The sequence below is a fragment of the Polypterus senegalus genome, chromosome 8, assembly GCF_016835505.1.
Source record: "Polypterus senegalus isolate Bchr_013 chromosome 8, ASM1683550v1, whole genome shotgun sequence".
Lineage (NCBI taxonomy): Eukaryota > Metazoa > Chordata > Cladistia > Polypteriformes > Polypteridae > Polypterus > Polypterus senegalus.
The window spans coordinates 13,398,496-13,417,462 of NC_053161.1; the positions used below are offsets into that span (position 1 = coordinate 13,398,496).

Genomic DNA, 18,967 nt, shown 5'->3' on the forward strand with positions numbered 1-18,967 from the left:
AATACACTTCCACAAACACGTGTTGTGAAGAGCAGATTTGATAGATCCCTGTTCTTTAATATCATCAGATAGCATGTTATCTGCTTATCCATGGCTACCGTTTAACATTATTCCCTGGGTTTACTCTTTCAGGACTGTTTAAGATTATGTTTTATGCTTATAGTATTTGGACTGTATTGTCAGTAGATGTCTCTGTTTTATTCCTTATACACTACTGCAGGGGAGCTTGTTTTGTTTTGGATGTTCTCTGTCTCTAGGTATGTCAGAGGTCTGGGACTTCGTGAAGTGTGGTCTAGCCTCACGTGGGGAGGCAAAATAGGGGGGCTGGGTGGGAGAGAAAGAGAGCAAGCTATTTCTAATCTATCCTTCTATTCCTTGCAGTTGTAAGTTCCAATGTAACAATAGGTTTCATGGCAATAACTCCTGGAAAAATTGGAAATTATGGTCAAAGCTATCTTATGTAATAATGTACTATCTTAAACTAAGACCGCAAAATGTCAGCAAAAGTTCAGAAGCAAAGTGTCCATGACCAAATTGTTAACTTTGTGTGCTGAAATGTTAAAGGTCTCAATCAAGAATTAAAGAGAAAATATTCTCTCATTACAGGAGACCCACTTATTAAGCAAGGATCAGTTTTGGTGGTACAGACATTGGACTGACCAAATATTCCATTCTAGCTATGCAAAGAAAACTAGAGGAGTGGGAATTCTTATACACAGAACAATTTCATTTGTTTCAGATATATCTGATTCTGAATGTGGATGATAGGGACTTCATCCAAAACATATTCACATTCATTCCTAATGTGAACAAAATATATAAAATATAATGGCTGGTGACTTTAATTGTGTTTTAAATCCTGGATAGGTCTCCTGCCACAGGGGTGATGACATCTAACACTGCAAAAACCATTACACAATTTGTAATTGATAACAACTAATCAAGCCCTGAAGATTTCTAAACCCAGACTCAAAAGCATATTTCTTCTACTCACCAGTACATCACTGTTACTCATGAACTGATTATTACTTTATAGATAACAATTTCTTGCCCATGATTAAACCTTGCAAGTACGATGCTATTGTTATCTCTGACCACGCCCCCTCATCTTGCAGCTGGCATTTTAACCCACATTTACTAGCAGGTTAGAACTGTACAGAGTTTATATCCAAGCAAATAAGTTTTTTTGAGACAAATACATCATCAGAGGTCTCTGCAGGAAAAGAATAGGTGAAAAGAAATAATACAGTGAACTACGTACAACATGGACTACGGAAAGCATCTGCAGTGGGGTAGGGGACTGAAGGCATGTCAAGGGAGGGTGTTGGTGTAGAAGAGATTGAAACAGAATTCCGTATTACAGGACATCACTAATGGCAGTATTGGATAAAGATGATTTAAAATGTATGCCTTTAAAGCTTTAAACTGTGTGAAAGGCACTATATAGCGCCTGACCCGACACAGATTGGACACGGGAGGCACGTGTAAAATAAAAGGATTTTTATTCTTCTTCAGCTGGAGGGCATGTCTTCCCCGTACTCCCCCCAGCCACAACACCGTCCCAAACACCAGTACAGCACAAGCACAAACACTCTTCTCTGGCACCACCACCCCTCCCTCGCAACCTTGTCCTCCTCCACCCGACGAGTGGTGGTTGCTAGCTCCCTTTTATAGGTCACCTGGATGTGTGATGAAGCTGTTGCCCACATGGGCTCAGGATTCCCAAACACAGCACCCCCTGGCGGTACCTGCAGGACCCAACAGGGCTGCCCCCAACTCCAATTCCCAGGGAGCCCTGTGGGAAACCTCAAGGGGGAGGTATTGCATTGTCCAGGGCTGCTCCCCCTGAATACAGTGTGCAAGGGCGTCCCGGCTGGGCATGGACGCCAGGCGCCTGTCACAACTGCTAAAAATGTCAACTCTACATTGGCACCAAAGCCAATGTGACATTATACAGTGGGCTTAAACAAATGTCTACCAACAAAAAAAACAGTAGTTACTAATTATTTTATTCACTCAAAAGCACTGACCTGTTATCTTTGTGTCACATTCTGAAAAGGAGCATCTACATCAGCTATAAAAAAAATCATGCTTCATTCGGTTCCATTGGCCTTGTCTGCATTGATTACTTTGTCTTTTGTTTGTTGTCTTTTTTTACTTCAAAAATCGGTTAATGCTGTTTGTTGATTGGTATTGGGAATTTGATTATATGGAGGTAGATAACAAGATTGGCTTTTTCACAAATGCAAGGCCATGCAATCATAAGAAACGTAGTGTGATCAGTTCATTTAAAATTTGTTGCCATGTGTGGTGTACACAGTAAAATAAAGTGTACAATTAGCCAAGTTATGAAGCTGACATCTTCCAGCTGCCTAAATCTCGCTTCATAGATTATGTCAAATATAACATCACAATAGGTAATGAAAAGAAAAACAGCTGAGTTTCCTTTCTTATATGTTACATTTTTCATGTGATTTTGCAATAGCAAAACTTAATAAAAAAAGCTGTTTGTGTTTGGGAGTAAAGTTTTTTTAGAGGTACGTAGAAATAAAGAAAGACTGCTCTCCAAGGGTTTGGTAGTAATGTATCAACTGTGGTAGCATTTAACCTGATACTGTCAGTCTTGGCTTGTCTTGAATGCGAGGGAAACATTTGCTCCAGTATTGCTGTCTCCCTTTGTGTGCTGCTCTTTGTGTACTCACCCATCACTTCTGCGGCTGCCTTTATTTGCATGCTAAGGCAAGCCACGTTTCTCTGGCTAATCACAACACTAAGGCAAATAAGGACACAGTGCCTTAGAATAGCCCACTAGTGGCAGCCTTACTTTGAGAAATATTGACAGAAAAACATAGGTCAGCTAATTTCCTTTTCTCTATAACATCATCAGATTTCAATTAAATCACTCATACATTTTTGAGATTTTGGGGGTATTTAGTTTTTTTATTAGGGGGTGGTTACCTCTAAATGTTGCTACATTGAAATATCCATTCTTAGAAGATACCTAGTGCCCTAGATGTATAATGCTGCCTAATTTCAGCTGACTATCCGTTTTTATTGAAGACTGAGTAAGTGACTAAACTTTGCATTTTATATACAGACACAGATAGATAGCTAGATAGATAGATAGATAGATAGATAGATAGATAGATAGATAGATAGATAGATAGATAGATGCATGGTAAGAAAAAGAAAAAAAAAGCTTATTTTTGCATAATGGGCAGCACAATAATATAATGTAGTAATTGATCCATTGTCCTGGGTTCTGGCTGGAACACATTATCAATTTATTAGTTACCTTTGTTTTTGGCTAAGTGTTAATAATTTTTTTAATGGTTGTTTATATTTTTACCTTTATTTTGGTGCCATTTTGCCTACTTGTTTTCATGAGTGCTATCATTTTGTGAATTTATTTTCATGGATGCTGTCATTTTTGTGTTTGGGAAACTGTGTGCTGCTAGAAACACGATATGTACACTGATGTTGCATGATGTCAAGATGGTCACATATTAAAAGACACGTGTACATTTAAAAGCTTCCAAACTTTAAGTAATTTAAATAAAGACAAGAGTGTATTTGCTAATCCAAATTGTGTGAGTGGATCCTAAGACAGACCTGCCTAGTATTTGGTTATGCTGAGTTAGGCTGAAGAATTCACAATCAAATTGGATTAAGTAGATCTGAGAATGTTATGTTAGAATTATGTGCAAAACCACACAGTTTATTAGTTAAGTCAATGAGGCCAGCAGAATGTAACCATGGCACATGCTAAAGTAACTGAGTATAACAATAATCAATTCAAGAGCCAAACACCATAATAAGAGGGAGAGCCCCTCCATTATAATATATAATGGTCAAAAAACTATTTGAATTGTCCATTCCCATATATCTTACTATAATTTAAAGAATTCCCAGAAAACAATAGGACTAATGCAAAAGCATACAAAAATAATTCCGATTTTATACATCTGATGTAATAAAAATAATCTGAAACTGTAGAAGGTTTAAGATTTTCTTACCTCGACACAATTCTACACAATTGCGAATGTGTTTAAGGAATTATTCCACAGAGCTACAGATTGCTGTGCAGAAGGAGTTAACTATTAAAACAATTAACTCCTCGTAAATTGTGAGAGTAACATTTAAAGCAAGCAGATAAATATTTGTGTGTCATATTCATTAATGTTAGGTAGAATGCCCACTGAGGACCACTGGGGTGGTCTTTTCATCTGGAACTTCTACAGATTTAGTTTTTGCTTCCAGCTTAACTGGAGTTTTTTCATTTTTTCTGTCCACCATGACCAAATGACTTTATCTATAATTCTAGATTTAAGGACTCTACAGTATTGCTCTTAATTATATATCTATCTTATGCAATTGTGCATTATTTATTTTTGCATACTTTTTATGCATTATGCATTATTATTCTTATCTAATTTTAATCTGTTCTTTTTTCACATGTAGCTACTTCTTTGACATCTTGTAAAGCACTTTCAGCTACATCCTTTGTATGAAAATGTACTATAGAAGTAAATGTAGTTGTTGTTGATGTGTGTTTCAAAGGAAGAATGAAAATGTGATCAAAGATTCAAATGAATCTGAATGCTGTGGAGTTTGGATACATAAGCCTGACTGCATAATGAACAGCAGCAGCTTGGGTTCTCGTGCATCAGTGAGATGGGTCTATAGATAATGCATTTTTTCTCAAAAAACATCTAGGCATTGACAGTTTTGTGATCAGATATGGACAGTTTTAAAAGTTGTTGACTGATGTTGACAAAATTTATCAGAAAATATCACAATCAACTAAGAAAAATGATTACATACTTTAGGTGTGAAACAAACAAGAACATGATTTTTGTAGTATGTTAAGAAATGAAAATACAGGTGGCCCCTGGGTTACCAACTAGTTCTGTTCCTGCCAACTCAATTTTGTATGTGAGATAGAAGTGCAAGCAAATGTCAACTAATATTAACAGACGTATACAGTAGGCAGAAATACATAATGCTTTATTTCTTATGTCACAGAAAATCATTTCAGAATTATTAATAAAATGTCAGTGAAGCAATATTAATGAATTTAAATCACAAAACACTAATAATTTAAACTAAAATGAACCATGTACATAAAATATGTTGTCCTTATACTAAACAACCTACAGGTTTTAATAATGGAGATGTTAAAGGCATAATGGTGGAACAAAAAGCCATCACTAACTGATTATCTTAAATAGTGTTACTTCCCCTTCCCATTATGTATACTCCATGAAATGGTGCAGCAAGGACGCATACTTGGGATTCTGGGAATTACAAACAGGAGATCCTGCCTCTCCTCAGTATCTTACCTGTGACAGACCATTTTGCTCGGCTATACATACTATCCAATACATTAAGCGACACAATTGGTCTGTGCTGAGGGATCCCAGAGTGTTACCTCCCCATGGCTACACTCCTTGAGATATGTATTTAGGGTGTTGGGAATTGACATAGTGGGTTTTACTGCCCCAGCTAAACAGCCAGTTGTCAACCAGACTGCTTACCTGTGACTGAGCTTACAGGAGTGCTGCACATGCTGCTGGATACATTTGGCTATGTGTGCAAATGAAAACACAAAGTGATTGAAAATGGTGACAAAGTCGGTAGAGTGAAGTACTGTTCCTTTCCATTACTGACTGTTGCTATGCATTCATCTTTGTCAAAACTAGTTTGCTTCTTTCATAGAGCTAAAATGCTTGCTAGATTAAAATTAATTGAAATACATTTAAAAAAAATTAAGGGTTTTATGTGCTCATTGTTATTTACGTATTTGCCATAACTCACGATCACAGTAACCCAAGATCCACCTATAATAAATGAAGGATTGAAAAAATGTTGCTTAGTGTAATGAATCTCAGTATTTCTAATTTACCTTGGTGGTGTGACCTGGATGTAATAAAAATTTTAGGAGCCCTTGTATTCATTTCACCAGAAATTAACTATGCTCATTTGTTGCGATGCTCTTATAGTGCCAGTCTGATTCAGAAAAAATCAGTGATTCTAATGCCTATAATAGCTAGACTCTCCCAGGACCACTAAAATGTTTTACTGGTTTATTGGCAAATTACTCCCCCTCTGTATCCTTTCTGACTTCAAAAATATTTTAATTCTATCTATACTTGCTTTTAAAAAGTTTCCTACCCATTGTACATGTGTTGAAAAGTGAATTTTGTGTCACATTGATAATGTTCAAATACCAGTAGGCATAATAGTTACATGTTGTATATGATTATTTATGTTACTAAGATATTTAAATATAGATCAAAATTTTTAATTCTTTCCTTATGTTGCAATGTAGTAAGGCTAACTGGATGGCAGAATGACAGAAGTTATAAATAGTATAAGAAGATTGCAATAAAATTAAAGTTATAAATGGCATATGCAGATGTTTTGATCAGCTACGGTATTACACTTCAGTTAGCCCAATGAGTTCACATATACAGCAGATATGAACCCTTTTTGAAATTTCAACTTTTGCTGATGTAAAGACAAAAATTAGGGCAAATGATGCCAGATATTTTCCTCCATTAATAACATTTTGTAGCTAGTAATATTTTACTGAAAAACAAGTTTTTTTTGGAAAAATAATTATTAAAAACTTTAAATGCCTTGGTCATATAAGGTTGCACATGCTTTCTAATGGGGTGTAACTGTGTTCAGATTTAATCATTTACACTTTAGAACTTGTACAAAGGCAATTTGCCTTCTCCTGGAATCTGATTGACTCATAAGTAAAATCTGCTATTTCTGTAAGATTTTCGTGAAGTTTTCTTGGTTTTGCAGTTCAGCAATTACTATACTCCACAGGTAGTTAAAAATTTTTGCATGTGTGTGATGAATTTTATATTTGCCTGAACCCCTCCCCCTAATCACCCAAACTCTCCCCAAAGTAGCGATTGAACATCTACGGGCAAGAACTAGAACTACATCTCAATCAATGGACCAAAAATGGAAGATCACCATTTCCACACTTCAGCTATCAGTCATCTTTCTAATAGCTGAGTGGCAGACACCCATTTATTTTTATTGGAGTTGGTTGCCCTATTAATTAGGGATGAAATAAGCTCTAAAACTATCAAGTTGTAAAAAAAAAAAAAGGCTTCCCATGGAAAATAACCCCAAAATCATCAGTTCTAGAGTCCACTAAGGAAAGGCCTAAATCATATGTACAAAGACACCTTACAGGTCTTCAGATTGCTGCTTCCTTAAATATCCCTACACTGAGTCAGCGCCTTAATGTATTGGAGTGGTTTGCGTGATCAATGATCCACTGAGCGATGCTGTCGGGATTTCTATACTCTTGGAAGGGCCACCCTTGGTGGAAAGTTCAGAGATGAGGTCATGACTAAGACTGACTCAACCACCCACACCACATCCCACCAAGGGTTTATCCAAAGTGGTGCAACTTCCTGCCATACCTCATCATTTTGTATTTGGCTTGCCATGTGGATTCAGTGTGATTGTGGATTGTGCACCCTCACTACCACTGATATCAACAACTCTTTTGTGCAGGCTCTTCCTTCCATCTATCTTCCTCATCCTTTCTCCTGCATCAAAGTCCAATGATGATGGACAACAGATAAAAAGAACTACCACTGGGTGATGGTGTATGCTCTTAGTATGGAATCCACACGTATAGCAGCATTGACGTGATGGCTGTTTAGAGGCACACCTGAGACAAGTGCCCTTGGTTGTGTCCTGCTGGCGTGACTAGGCCGCCTTTTTTAAGGATATCACTGCCTACCCCTGTTGGGGAGAGGACAATAAAAGATGTCCTAAACAAACAGGGTCCCATCTGTATTTGGCTAGGAAACTGCACCTGCTGAGTCACAAATAGTACATGGGAAATACCAACGTCCTGCAACAGTGAATAGACAATTTTGGGATGCTATACTTACAGATGATATCAAAGAAAGAATCATATCTGAAACTGTCAAATAAAGCAAATATTAAAATAGGCAAAAGTTTGGAATCACTCAGATATCCACTGTCCAATGTCTGTGTTCTTTTGCCCTTTTTAAGTTTTTACTCTTGTAGATTTTAAACAGTACAGTTGATTGAGTTGAAAGGTCAGCATTAGATCACAATGATAGAGAATTCAGGTACCTTTGTTTTCTTTGAATTGTTCAGCTTGGAGCTCCAAGTTCATAGAGCATTGGCATGAAATTCCTAAGTTGAAAATCCCTGTCTCTCCAATTGTCTAGTCACACCTGAATGCAGCATTATCCTCTTCTGCAGTTGTGCATCTGGGCCTTCTGCTTCTTTTTCTGTTCTGGTTTGATCTCATTTGTCACTTCTCACAAGATACTATAGTAGTGTATAAAATCTTCAGTTTCTTGTTAGTCTGTCACATAGAATAACCTTCGATATGAATAACCTTCATTTTTCATAATAATAATAGACTGATGCATTTCTTGATAAAGCAGTCTCATGTTGGCCATGTTTGAACCCAGAATTGAACTTACTTGCTTTATTAAACACAATAACAGCTTTTAGGTGTTCTAACATAATTACAAAGGTTTCAGCAATAATCAGTCAGCATTTAAACATGACAACATGATTTAAACAAGGACAAGCTAAGGGAGGTTACTATTAGAACACTGGAGTAATGGTTGCGGAAAATGGTGCTTAGCTGTCAAATGCGAGTAATAAATTACAAATTAATCATTTCAAACAGTAATAGCCATTTTCAACATTAATAACATCTTGGCTATATTTTAAATGAATTTGATAAAAAAAAGTATCAGTTTCTATTAAAAATGTGAGAATTTTATGGTGATTCCAAACTTTTACGTGCTAGAGTATAGTTGTTTATCCATCCATCCATTTTCTAACCTGCTGAATCCGAATACAGGGTCACGGGGGTCTGCTGGAGCCAATCCCAGCCAACACAGGGCACAAGGCATGAACCAATCCCGGGCAGGGTGCCAACCCACCGCAGATAGTTGTTTATGTATTTTTCAAATACAAGGGCAGGGTTTCTTGGGCAAGAACATCACATTCTACAAATAACCAATATGTTTTGAAATTGCAAGTCCTTTTCAAGGGCTATTTAACAAACTACAATTACATAATAGTCTTAGAGTAAATGGGGAATGTATTAGAATTAAAGGTAGAAAATTGTACAGCCCATAAGCACCAAATGTATGCATTTTTTGTTTGGAATAATACAAAATTGAAAAAAATCTGTGGCTCTTTAACATCATGCTGTTTTTATTTTTAGGAACCTACTTTGCAAGAGATGCAGCATACGCAAAAAGATACTGCCGAACAAGTGTGCCATCAACTGCAGACAGGAATCAGAATAAAATTATTATTCTGGCACGAGTACTTGTTGGAGAGTACATTGCAGGATGTCGAGAATATACTAGGCCTCCTTCAAAAAAGAGCACCCCAACAAACCTTTACGACAGCTGTGTGGATGATGAAAATAACCCTAAAATATATGTTATCTTTGATAGCAACCAAATATACCCAGAATATGTAATTGAGTTTTAATTATTTTGATACTTAATTATATAGCATATTTGCATACATGAAAGTAGCTAAAAGTGCTTTACAATATTAATAGCTAAATAGGTGCAGTATTTAATTGACATTTTTATCCACTCTTCACATCACTTTCTTTCTAGACTTTAATTTACTATGTTGATATGTTTTTTGGCACTAATGATATATTTATTTTAGATTATGGGACTGTAATACTTATGTCAAAGTAAATACTTGTGATATGTTTTTTTTATTTTTTTTATTTTTTATTTCAGAATATTAACCTGAGGCACCTTGGAACAGCTTTTTCAAAGAGAAACAATAGAATTTGTTACTGTGTATAATATGGTAGAATTTTTTTAATGGATGTGTGAAAACTTTATATATATACTTTAGCATTAAGATGGTCATGTCCATTTAAACAGAATCATTTAAAAAAGAGCACAGCTCTTTCTCCTCATTTTCATTCATGGTTGAATGACAAAGATTGCCTATGGCCACTTATCCTATGTATCCTTTTGGAAGCAGTGTTGGCCAAAGTGGATGGAAAAAACTACAGTTATAGTAGTAATAGAAGAGTTGTGGCATTTTTAGTATGATTATATACTGTAATACTTTTATAATTATTTTTATTTTTGATCATGCAGTTGTTTTTTACAGTTTGAATAATGTGTTAATGAATCAAGAAATCCTTATTCTTTTGTAAACAAGTCTAAAGGAACAATAATGACACAAGACAATTGCCATATTTTAAAAGGGAAGACCACAATGGTTACTTTTACCTGTATGAGTTCCAAGGGAACCAAAGTAAAGGAGATTTTGTAGCAGTATGGTACATAGAATTCCACTTAGGTGGTCGTCAGGGTTCCTCAACTAAGATAGGTGGGACTGTTCTGCTTGTTATTGAAGCTCAAAAGGGTCCTTGGTACTTGAATTATTGCCACAGACAGGGATTCCTGGCAGGATGGCTCAAAATTTCCTAAGGAAATTCTCAGCTTCATAAATTAATTCAAAGGAGTGCTCCAGATGTAGGTGAGTCAGAGAAAGAGCTCCTGAAGTATTGACACCAGAATTGGAGAGACAGAGAGGAAAAGTAAACTGGTAGATGAATGAATACATTTTAGTGATTAAGCCAATGTGTAAGAGGGGTCTCATGTAAAAAAAAACTTGCTTGGATTCCATACTAAAATTCTGCTTATGCTACAAGAGTAAAAATGGTATGCGCACAAAAAATAGAATTTATAAAACTGTATATATGCCACATGTCATGCCAAGTTCCTTGGTAAATCTCAATTCAACTTAAAACTATACATTTATGCACATGCTCTTAGCCACTCTCCATCTCCTCCTTCCAGTAACCATGTTTCACTTAAAAAATGTCTGTCTAAATACCTTTACAACAAACCGTGGGAGAACAATGAAAACAAAACTTCAGTGAATGTGAACTTGAGGTATTAATGACTGAAATGAAGACTGCCAAAAAATTTTTGTGCTGATGGTTTCAATGTGTCAGTCAAAAATAACAACATCCAAATGTCTTTAAATTACCATTGTGTTAATGTCCTGGGTTATCTATGTGCTCATCTTGGCCTATTTTAGATGGCAGGGGCACTCCATGTTTCTGCACTATTGTGTAGTACTGCACAAACCATCACAATGCAACAAATCTTTGTGGGGTTATGCAAGGAGTAAGTTTTGATTGATTTTTTGGTTCATGACGATGACTAACTTATAAGCTGATTTAGAGCCATCTTCTTTACCTGTGTGCTGAATTGGAGCATGCCTTTCAGAAACCATCACACAGAAATCATACAATCCCTGCTCTGTTGCAGGTTTTAACAACAGGAGGGTGTTTGGCGATAGGCACTTTTCAGCGTGAACTGTCTCTCTGGTCAGGAATCTCACAGTCATCCTAGAGCTATGTCCTGCTGTAAGCTAAATAACTGCTGGTTCTCTCCTTCTTCTGTGTGCTTCTTCCTACACTACATGATATGTTATAAAATACATATAATTACTCTGGAGAGTGCTGGGGATGGGAGGAGGGGTGGGGATCCCCCTTGGAATTTCATGGGAGCTTATATATGTATTGCTTTGAAGACTGAGGGGATGGCGGGGCTTTATCCCCATTGGTGGTTTGATCGTGCTTAAATACAAGGTCAGAACTTGATGTGCCGCTACACAGCAGTACATATCCACTACCTTCTGCAAAAGCATACTGGCCCACTTCAAGCCCTGGGTATAATTAAGATGCTGCCAAGATCATCCAGTTTCCTTATGGTCAGGGTTAGCAGGCGGAGATCAAAAGGCAAAACGCAACTGTTGCAATTGACTGTGCACATGTTGCAATGAAGGCACCATCGCAGAATGAATTTGCTTTTGTAAACAGAAAGTATTTTCATTCAATTAACATAGAAATAATATGTGACACTGAAATGTGTCTGCCTAATGTTGTTGCAAGGTGGCTCAGCTAAACCTGCAGTTCTTTATGTCTGGTCCTGCTGTTTGTGAAGGCTGGCTTCTTGGTAACGCTGCCTTAGCCAGTTATGTTGTACAACCCACAGCAAACCAATTTTATAGATAAAATATGGTAGACAGGCTATTGGGCAATTAACATTAAACATATGTATTAAGCATTATTGCCAACTTTAAAGACTGCTATATTGAGAGAACATGTCAGTTAGCTGTGATACAATTAGTTCAAGAACATCAGAATGTGAATGATGCATTACTGAAATGAACAATTAAGCAAGATTTTCTGTTCACTTTATTGTCCTGCCACACTGGGTCACTAAAATGCCAACATCAAAAAAGTCTGCATAGGGCTTGCAAATTGTCGAAACTTGTCATAATGTTAAGCCATTCTTCACAGCTAGTTAATGTTTTATAAAAAAGATGGCCTACTCACGTTACTGAGCATAAGGAACTTTTATACATGAGGCCCCAGGTAAGCAAAGAACAATTAAATCGGTTTAGCCATGCCAGTGAGACAAGCTAGGGTTGTAATGTTTATCATATTTTGTTTGATACCTTATTTCTTTCTTTCACTATCTGTCCCTTAACTGGTTCTTGGGCTAATAAACAATTCTTTTTATAACTCTGGAATCTTTTTTGCCATTATTTTGAATGTGGAGAGAATGCTAGGGCATGCAACCTAACTACGAGTATAAGTTGTCAACATTTTTGCCTCTAATAACAAAGCTTCATTTGCATCACATAATTTGACCTATGTATGGTTTAATAGTTGACAGTGCATATAAGAGTAGAAATCTGTACCATGAAACCAAGTTATCAGCACAAAGACTCAACCACTACATAATGCCACCATCAAAGCAAATTCCTGAAAATGTTGCTGATATCTGTCAGCCCTGAAAGGGATACAAAGCAATATCAAATTCTCTGAGGCCTAAATGAACTCCAGCAGTCGTAATGGGAATCTGGGAATCGTAAAGAATCTCCACAGCAGTGGGCAGACTGCCGAAACTACCCCAAGGGCACTGCAGAAGTCATCAACAAAGTCATAGAGGATCCTAATTACCTTCTAATAGCTGCCTTGTTTTCTAGTCTCAATAACGTTTAGTGCTCATGCCTTCACAGTGAGAAGGATACTGGGCAAATTGGAGAGTAACAAGGCTTAAAACACTGCTAACCAAGAAGAACTTAAATGGTTATGTCTCATTTTTAGGGAAGCACCAAGCATTTTGGGAGTATATTCTATAGACACATGAGACAAAAGTTGAATTTTAGGATAGCATCTGACCCATTATAGCCAGCATAAAGAAAATGTAGCATTCTACAACAAGAACATCATACCAACCATACCTATCATGGGTATGCTTTACTACATCAGAATTTCGGTAACTGAAGAAACTATGGTGTGAGTTCTGGAATCATAATCCATCAGCCGAATCTAAAGTGTAGTTGGGTCATGTAAATGTCCAAAACCATATGGCTGAAAAGAATGAAAGTTAAGTTTTGGACTGAGGTAGTCAATTTCAAGACCTGAACTCAATAATGATGTTGAGACAGGATGCAAAATGGGCAGCTCAGGCTCAGAAAAACTTAAAAGTGTTTCTGAATTTAAAGCAATTCCACAGGACAAAAGGGCTAAATTTCCTAAATAGTGTGAATACCTACATTTATTGACAGGAAACATTTGGATGTGGTTATTGAAGGTTAAAATGGCACAACCAGTGTAGGGTTCAATTAGTTTTTTACACCGGTGCCGGTGCTGGTTGGTGTTGGATTACTTTGTTCATTCAATATATATACTAGACATTAAGCCCGTTACAATAACGGGCGCTAGAACAGTAGTGCATAAACATTAGTAAGAACAGTCTATATTAAATGGCAAGGACCTTGACCTCATTCTGTTTCTCGTCTTAATTTTTTTTTTCAAAAATATTTTTTCAAGAAGCCTAAAGTAAAATAATAATAAAAATAAAATAGAAACGTACATGACAATACAGTAAGTATAATTAATATTGCCTTAGTGTAAAACTTTGTAACAATCTGTAAGACACAATATCTGAAGAAGATATTTAGGTAAAATTTTAAATTTTTTTACCTCATGAACTTTTTCTGTACAATTTCATTATAGACAACATTTCTTGTAAATATTCTGTCTGAGTTTGGCAACAGTTTGCCTTGTTCAGGAATCACTACAACCTTGACAGCAACATCTGGAAAACTTCTAACTCTTGATAATGCAACATAAAACTGACCGTGGCTGAATACTGGTTCTGGCAAGTAAATGCCAACCTTTTCCAAGGTTTGTTCTTCTGAGTCTTTCTCTTTTAGTATTTTTCTGACGGTCATTTTCTTTTTCTTCAATCGATCTATTTGGTCGTATTTTTCTTTGCCTTTCAGCCTTTCTTTTGTTGATGTTTACTTGTTGAGCAGACCGTTCTTCCAGGAGATGTTGCTTATATAGGATTTGATTGTCTGTGTCTTTTGTCCTACTTGACGTGTCCTTTTTTTGGGTGGCATGTTGTTAGTAGATACGTCCATAATATTTTCTCCGACAGTAATACTGGCTTGTATGTGGCTGTAATATGCACCCTTTAATATGTCTTTAATTTTCTCTCGCAATAATACTGGTTTGTATTTCCATAAAATGCCTGTAATTTTCTCTGACAGTAATACTGGCTTTGATGTCCGTAATTGAACTTTAATTTTCTGTCACAACAGTGGGCAATCAGCAGAGTGTCCCCAGCAACTGATGTAATGTGTGGCATGCTGCTTATAATCGTGCCCGTGGCGTCTCCCCAGCAAATACTGTGCAGTTCCCCAGCAAGTATTTTAATCTGTGGGGGCGTGCAACTGATTATTTTGTGTGGCGTCTCCCCATCAACGGATTTTATGTGCGCTGCCGCGACTACCCAATCAGCACTCTCCCCAGCAATGGTGTCCTTTATATCTTATCATGTGCGGCCATTCACTGCGCTCCCAGCTTCCAGTGTGTGTGCGTCCACGTGCCGAGCGCACAGGCGGGGCACGGTACAATGTGCGGCGTGGCCTGTGCATGCGTACTTCACCAGAAGACACACACACGGACTCTTGGACGCACACAGGGGTTTTATTAACAACAACAACATTTATTTATATAGCACATTTTCATACAAACAGTAGCTAAAAGTGCTTTACATAATAAAGAATAGAAAAATAAAAGACACAATAAGAAAACAAAATTAATCAACATCAATTAACATCGAATAGGAGTAAGGTTCAATGGCCAGGGGGGACAGAAAAAACAAAAAAACTCCAGACGGCTGGAGAAAAAATAAAATCTGTAGGGATTCCAGACCATGAGACCCCCAGTCCCCTCTGGGCATTCTACCTAACATAAATGAAACAGTTCTCTTTGGATTTAGGGTTCTCATGGAAGGGCTTGATGAAGATGGTCACGTAGAATTCTGCCTTTTAATCCATCCATCATTGTTGGAGCATCATGAAGCTTTGAGTAGGTGGAGGTGGCGCAGGCCACCACCACAAAGAAACCGGAAAAAGAAACAGAGAGTAGGGGTCAGTACGGATTTTAGAGCCACCATGAATAGTTATTATGATGAACTGAACATATAGAGTATCAGGATTAAGTTAAATTAAGTTAAATTGAAGTTATAGAAAGGCTATGTTAAAGTAATATGTTTTCAGCAGTGTTTTAAAGTGCTCTACTGTATCAGCCTGGCGAATTCCTATTGGCAGGCTTTTCCAGATTTTAGGTGCATAGCAGCAGAAGGCCGCCTCACCACTTCATTTAAGTTTTGTTCTTGGAATTCTAAGGAGACCTTCATTTGAGGATCTGAGGTTACGATTTGGAATATAAGGTGTCAGACATTCCGATATATATGATGGGGTGAGATTATTTAAGGCTTTATAAACCATAAGCAGAATTTTAAAGTCAATCCTGAATGACACAGGTAACCAGTGTAGTGACATTAAAACTGGAGAAATGTGTTCGGATTTTCTTTTCCTAGTTAGGATTCTAGCAGCTGCAATCTGCACTAGATGCAAACAATTTATGTCTTTTTTAGGTAGTCCTGAGAGGAGTGCGTTACATTAATCTAGTCGACTGAAAAAGAACGCGTGAACTAATTTCTTAGCATCTTTCAGTGATATAAGAGGTCTAACTTTACTTATGTTTCTTAGGTGAAAAAATGCTGTCCTAGTGATCTGATTAATATGCGATTTAAAATTCAGATTAGTCAACAATTAACCCTAAGCTTTTTACCTCCATTTTGACTGTTAATCCTAATGTATCCAGTTTATTTCTAATAGCCTAATTGTATCCATTATTGCTAATCACTAAGATTTCAGTTTTCTCTTTATTTAACTTGAGATAATGATAATGATACCAATCAAAATTTGAAATCTCTCATTCATACAAGTATTTAGAATCTAGTAAGGTGCAACCTGTTTGCTTGATTTATCCTTGAGATGTGTCTAGAAGTTGATTGGAGTCCACCTGTGGCACACTGAATTGATTGAACATGATTTAGAAAGACACACACCAGTGTATATAAAGGTCCCACTATTCACACTGCATGTTAGAAAAAGAACCAAGCTATGTTCAAGGTGCAATCTGTTGACCTCTGTGGTGTGGTATTGATCAAAGCAAAGGTATAAAAAGGACACAGTAGCCAGAATAACAGAGAGATTGAAGATGCTTGGAACCAACAGGACTCTTCTTAGAGTTGTCCATCTGGTCAAACTGAGCAACTGGGCAATAATGGCTTTGATTAGGTAGGCAACTAAGAATTCAATGGTCATTCTAACAGAACTTTAGAAGTCTTCTGTCAAGATGGGAGAACCTGTCATTAGAAAGACCATCTCAGCAGCATCCTATCAATCAGACATTTATGGCAGAGTGGCTAGATGGTAAAAGACATCTGACAGATTAAAGAACTCTGTGGCATGAATTAAAAGGTATTCTGGTCTAATGAACTCCAAGCAATATGTCTGGTGAACACCAGGCACTGTTCATTACCTGCCTAATATTATCCCTATGATGAAGGACGGTGGAGGCAACATCATTCTATGATGTGCTTCTCAATGCTGTTGGCTTCAGTGCACAATCTATCTGAACCCGTTTTTCATGAAGACATGTGAAGTTTACAGTTTATTAGTTCAAGCATTATTGTCAAGTGTACAGAGTACAGTGAAATTCTTAATTGCATGAGCTAATCAACATTCAACGTGTTGCCACTCCCTGGCACTATGTTAGTCAGTAAAACCACATTACCTCAAAATGTCGTCCTTACTTTAAAAATGAACACACAGCACTTAAAGTTGATTGCATTTGGGTGTAATATTCATTTCTCAAAATTTACAAAGAAACTGCTTTGTGTGCTTTTTTGAATGAATATTGTGCTTTATTTTGTAACTCATTATTGACTTAATTCTAAAATAACATCTAGTCTAATATAAGTTTGTGGCGAGACCAGAGCCATCCATGCACAAGCCCTGGGCAAGATATCAGTCTATTACACAAAGGGTGTGAGAGAATAATTTAGAAGTAACAATAGTAAAGTAATTTGGTTTGCAGTGCACACTATAATATATAAGCGTTTGCTTTAGCAATGTCATGAAGAGAACTACTGAAATGGTTAAGTGAAAAAAAGACAAGAATGTGTTAGGAGAAATGTTGATATAATACACAGAACGTATGAGGAGATGATTAAGAGATCAGAGATGTCCTGTACACAAGAAGACTCGACAGTTGTCACATACACAGAGATTTCAAGGGAAAATGCTGAACCTAAAGAATATAAGAAGAACAAGAATGTAAGGGAATAGATTTTTATTTCAAGAACTCATTTGGATGTAAACCAACAAACCAATCATAATAAATGTATGTATTAATCAGCATTGTTATCTAAATCCAGTTATTTTTACAATAGATCTCTGCCCTTATTTCTTTGATCATTCTGTAACAGACTGCTGTTATGAATGCTCCCTCTTCAGCATTTGCTGAAGGGATCATTCAAGACACAATGGATACGTTTTCTGGTTTTCTGACTCAAATAGTTTTTTTTTTCATCAAACCTGTCATAGTAGAGGATAAGCTTCTTTCACAAGGGTGAATTTGGAATTACCAATTAACCCAACACAGACATTTGTGGGGATTTAGGAGAAAACTGGAATGCCAAGAGAATAACTCACACAGACAAGGAGACAATGTAGATGCACCACACAAATAACAGTCAAATGCTGGATTCAAAGCCAGGATGCTAGATCTGCAAAGGAGCAGCACTAAACATGGAGTCATAATTCCAACCTTTAGTGCCAATCTTTAAAAAATATTTAGATTTTTCTGTGTGTGGTTTTGCATTGCACTTTCTAATTTAAATATCTGTGATTGGTTTAGTAATTCTGCGGTGGGTTGGCACCCTGCCTGGGATTGGTTCCTGCCTTGTGCCCTGTGTTGGCTGGGATTGGCTCCAGCAGACCCTTGTGACCCTGTGTTCGGATTCAGCGGGTTGGAAAATGGATGGATGGATGGTTTAGTAATTATAAATTTGCCATTGTATTTATCTTCAGAAACTGTAATATGCCAAGTGTTTCCAAAATTATTTAATATTCTAGAATTGTTGTTCAATTACTGGACTTAACATATTTTTTAAAGTTAGTTTTCTATAATGTGTAAAATGTAAATATATTTTTGTTTTCATAAAGTCAATTTATAAACTACATTTGCTTATTTACAGCATATTCATGATTCAACTGCAATTACACTCAAAAACAATACTTGCAAGTTTCTCATGTTCCTCCACAAAACTCCACACAGAGAGGAGTCAAACTATAACTGGAGTATTCTGTGTGTTTATGTATCAGGGAGTGTCTAACATGGTGGACACATCTGCTGCAAGTCACTACCAGTTCATGACATGAGTTAACTCATGTCATGTCCTTTTTGAAAAAGTGAACAGCTACCCAATTAGCCAGCTAA

General features: G+C 36.8%; 1 protein-coding gene across 1 annotated transcript in view; it reads left to right on the forward strand.

Annotated features, from left to right (window-relative positions):
- LOC120533798 (protein mono-ADP-ribosyltransferase PARP11-like) overlaps positions 1-12,616 on the forward strand; it is a 57,588-nt gene extending 44,972 nt beyond the window's left edge. The window contains exons 8-9 of the mRNA XM_039760757.1: positions 9,257-9,516; positions 9,798-12,616. Of these exons, the coding sequence (XP_039616691.1) occupies positions 9,257-9,516; positions 9,798-9,866 (329 nt within the window). The 3' untranslated portion in view covers positions 9,867-12,616. The remainder of the gene's footprint in view (positions 1-9,256; positions 9,517-9,797) is intronic.
- Positions 12,617-18,967: the final 6,351 nt, after the last annotated feature.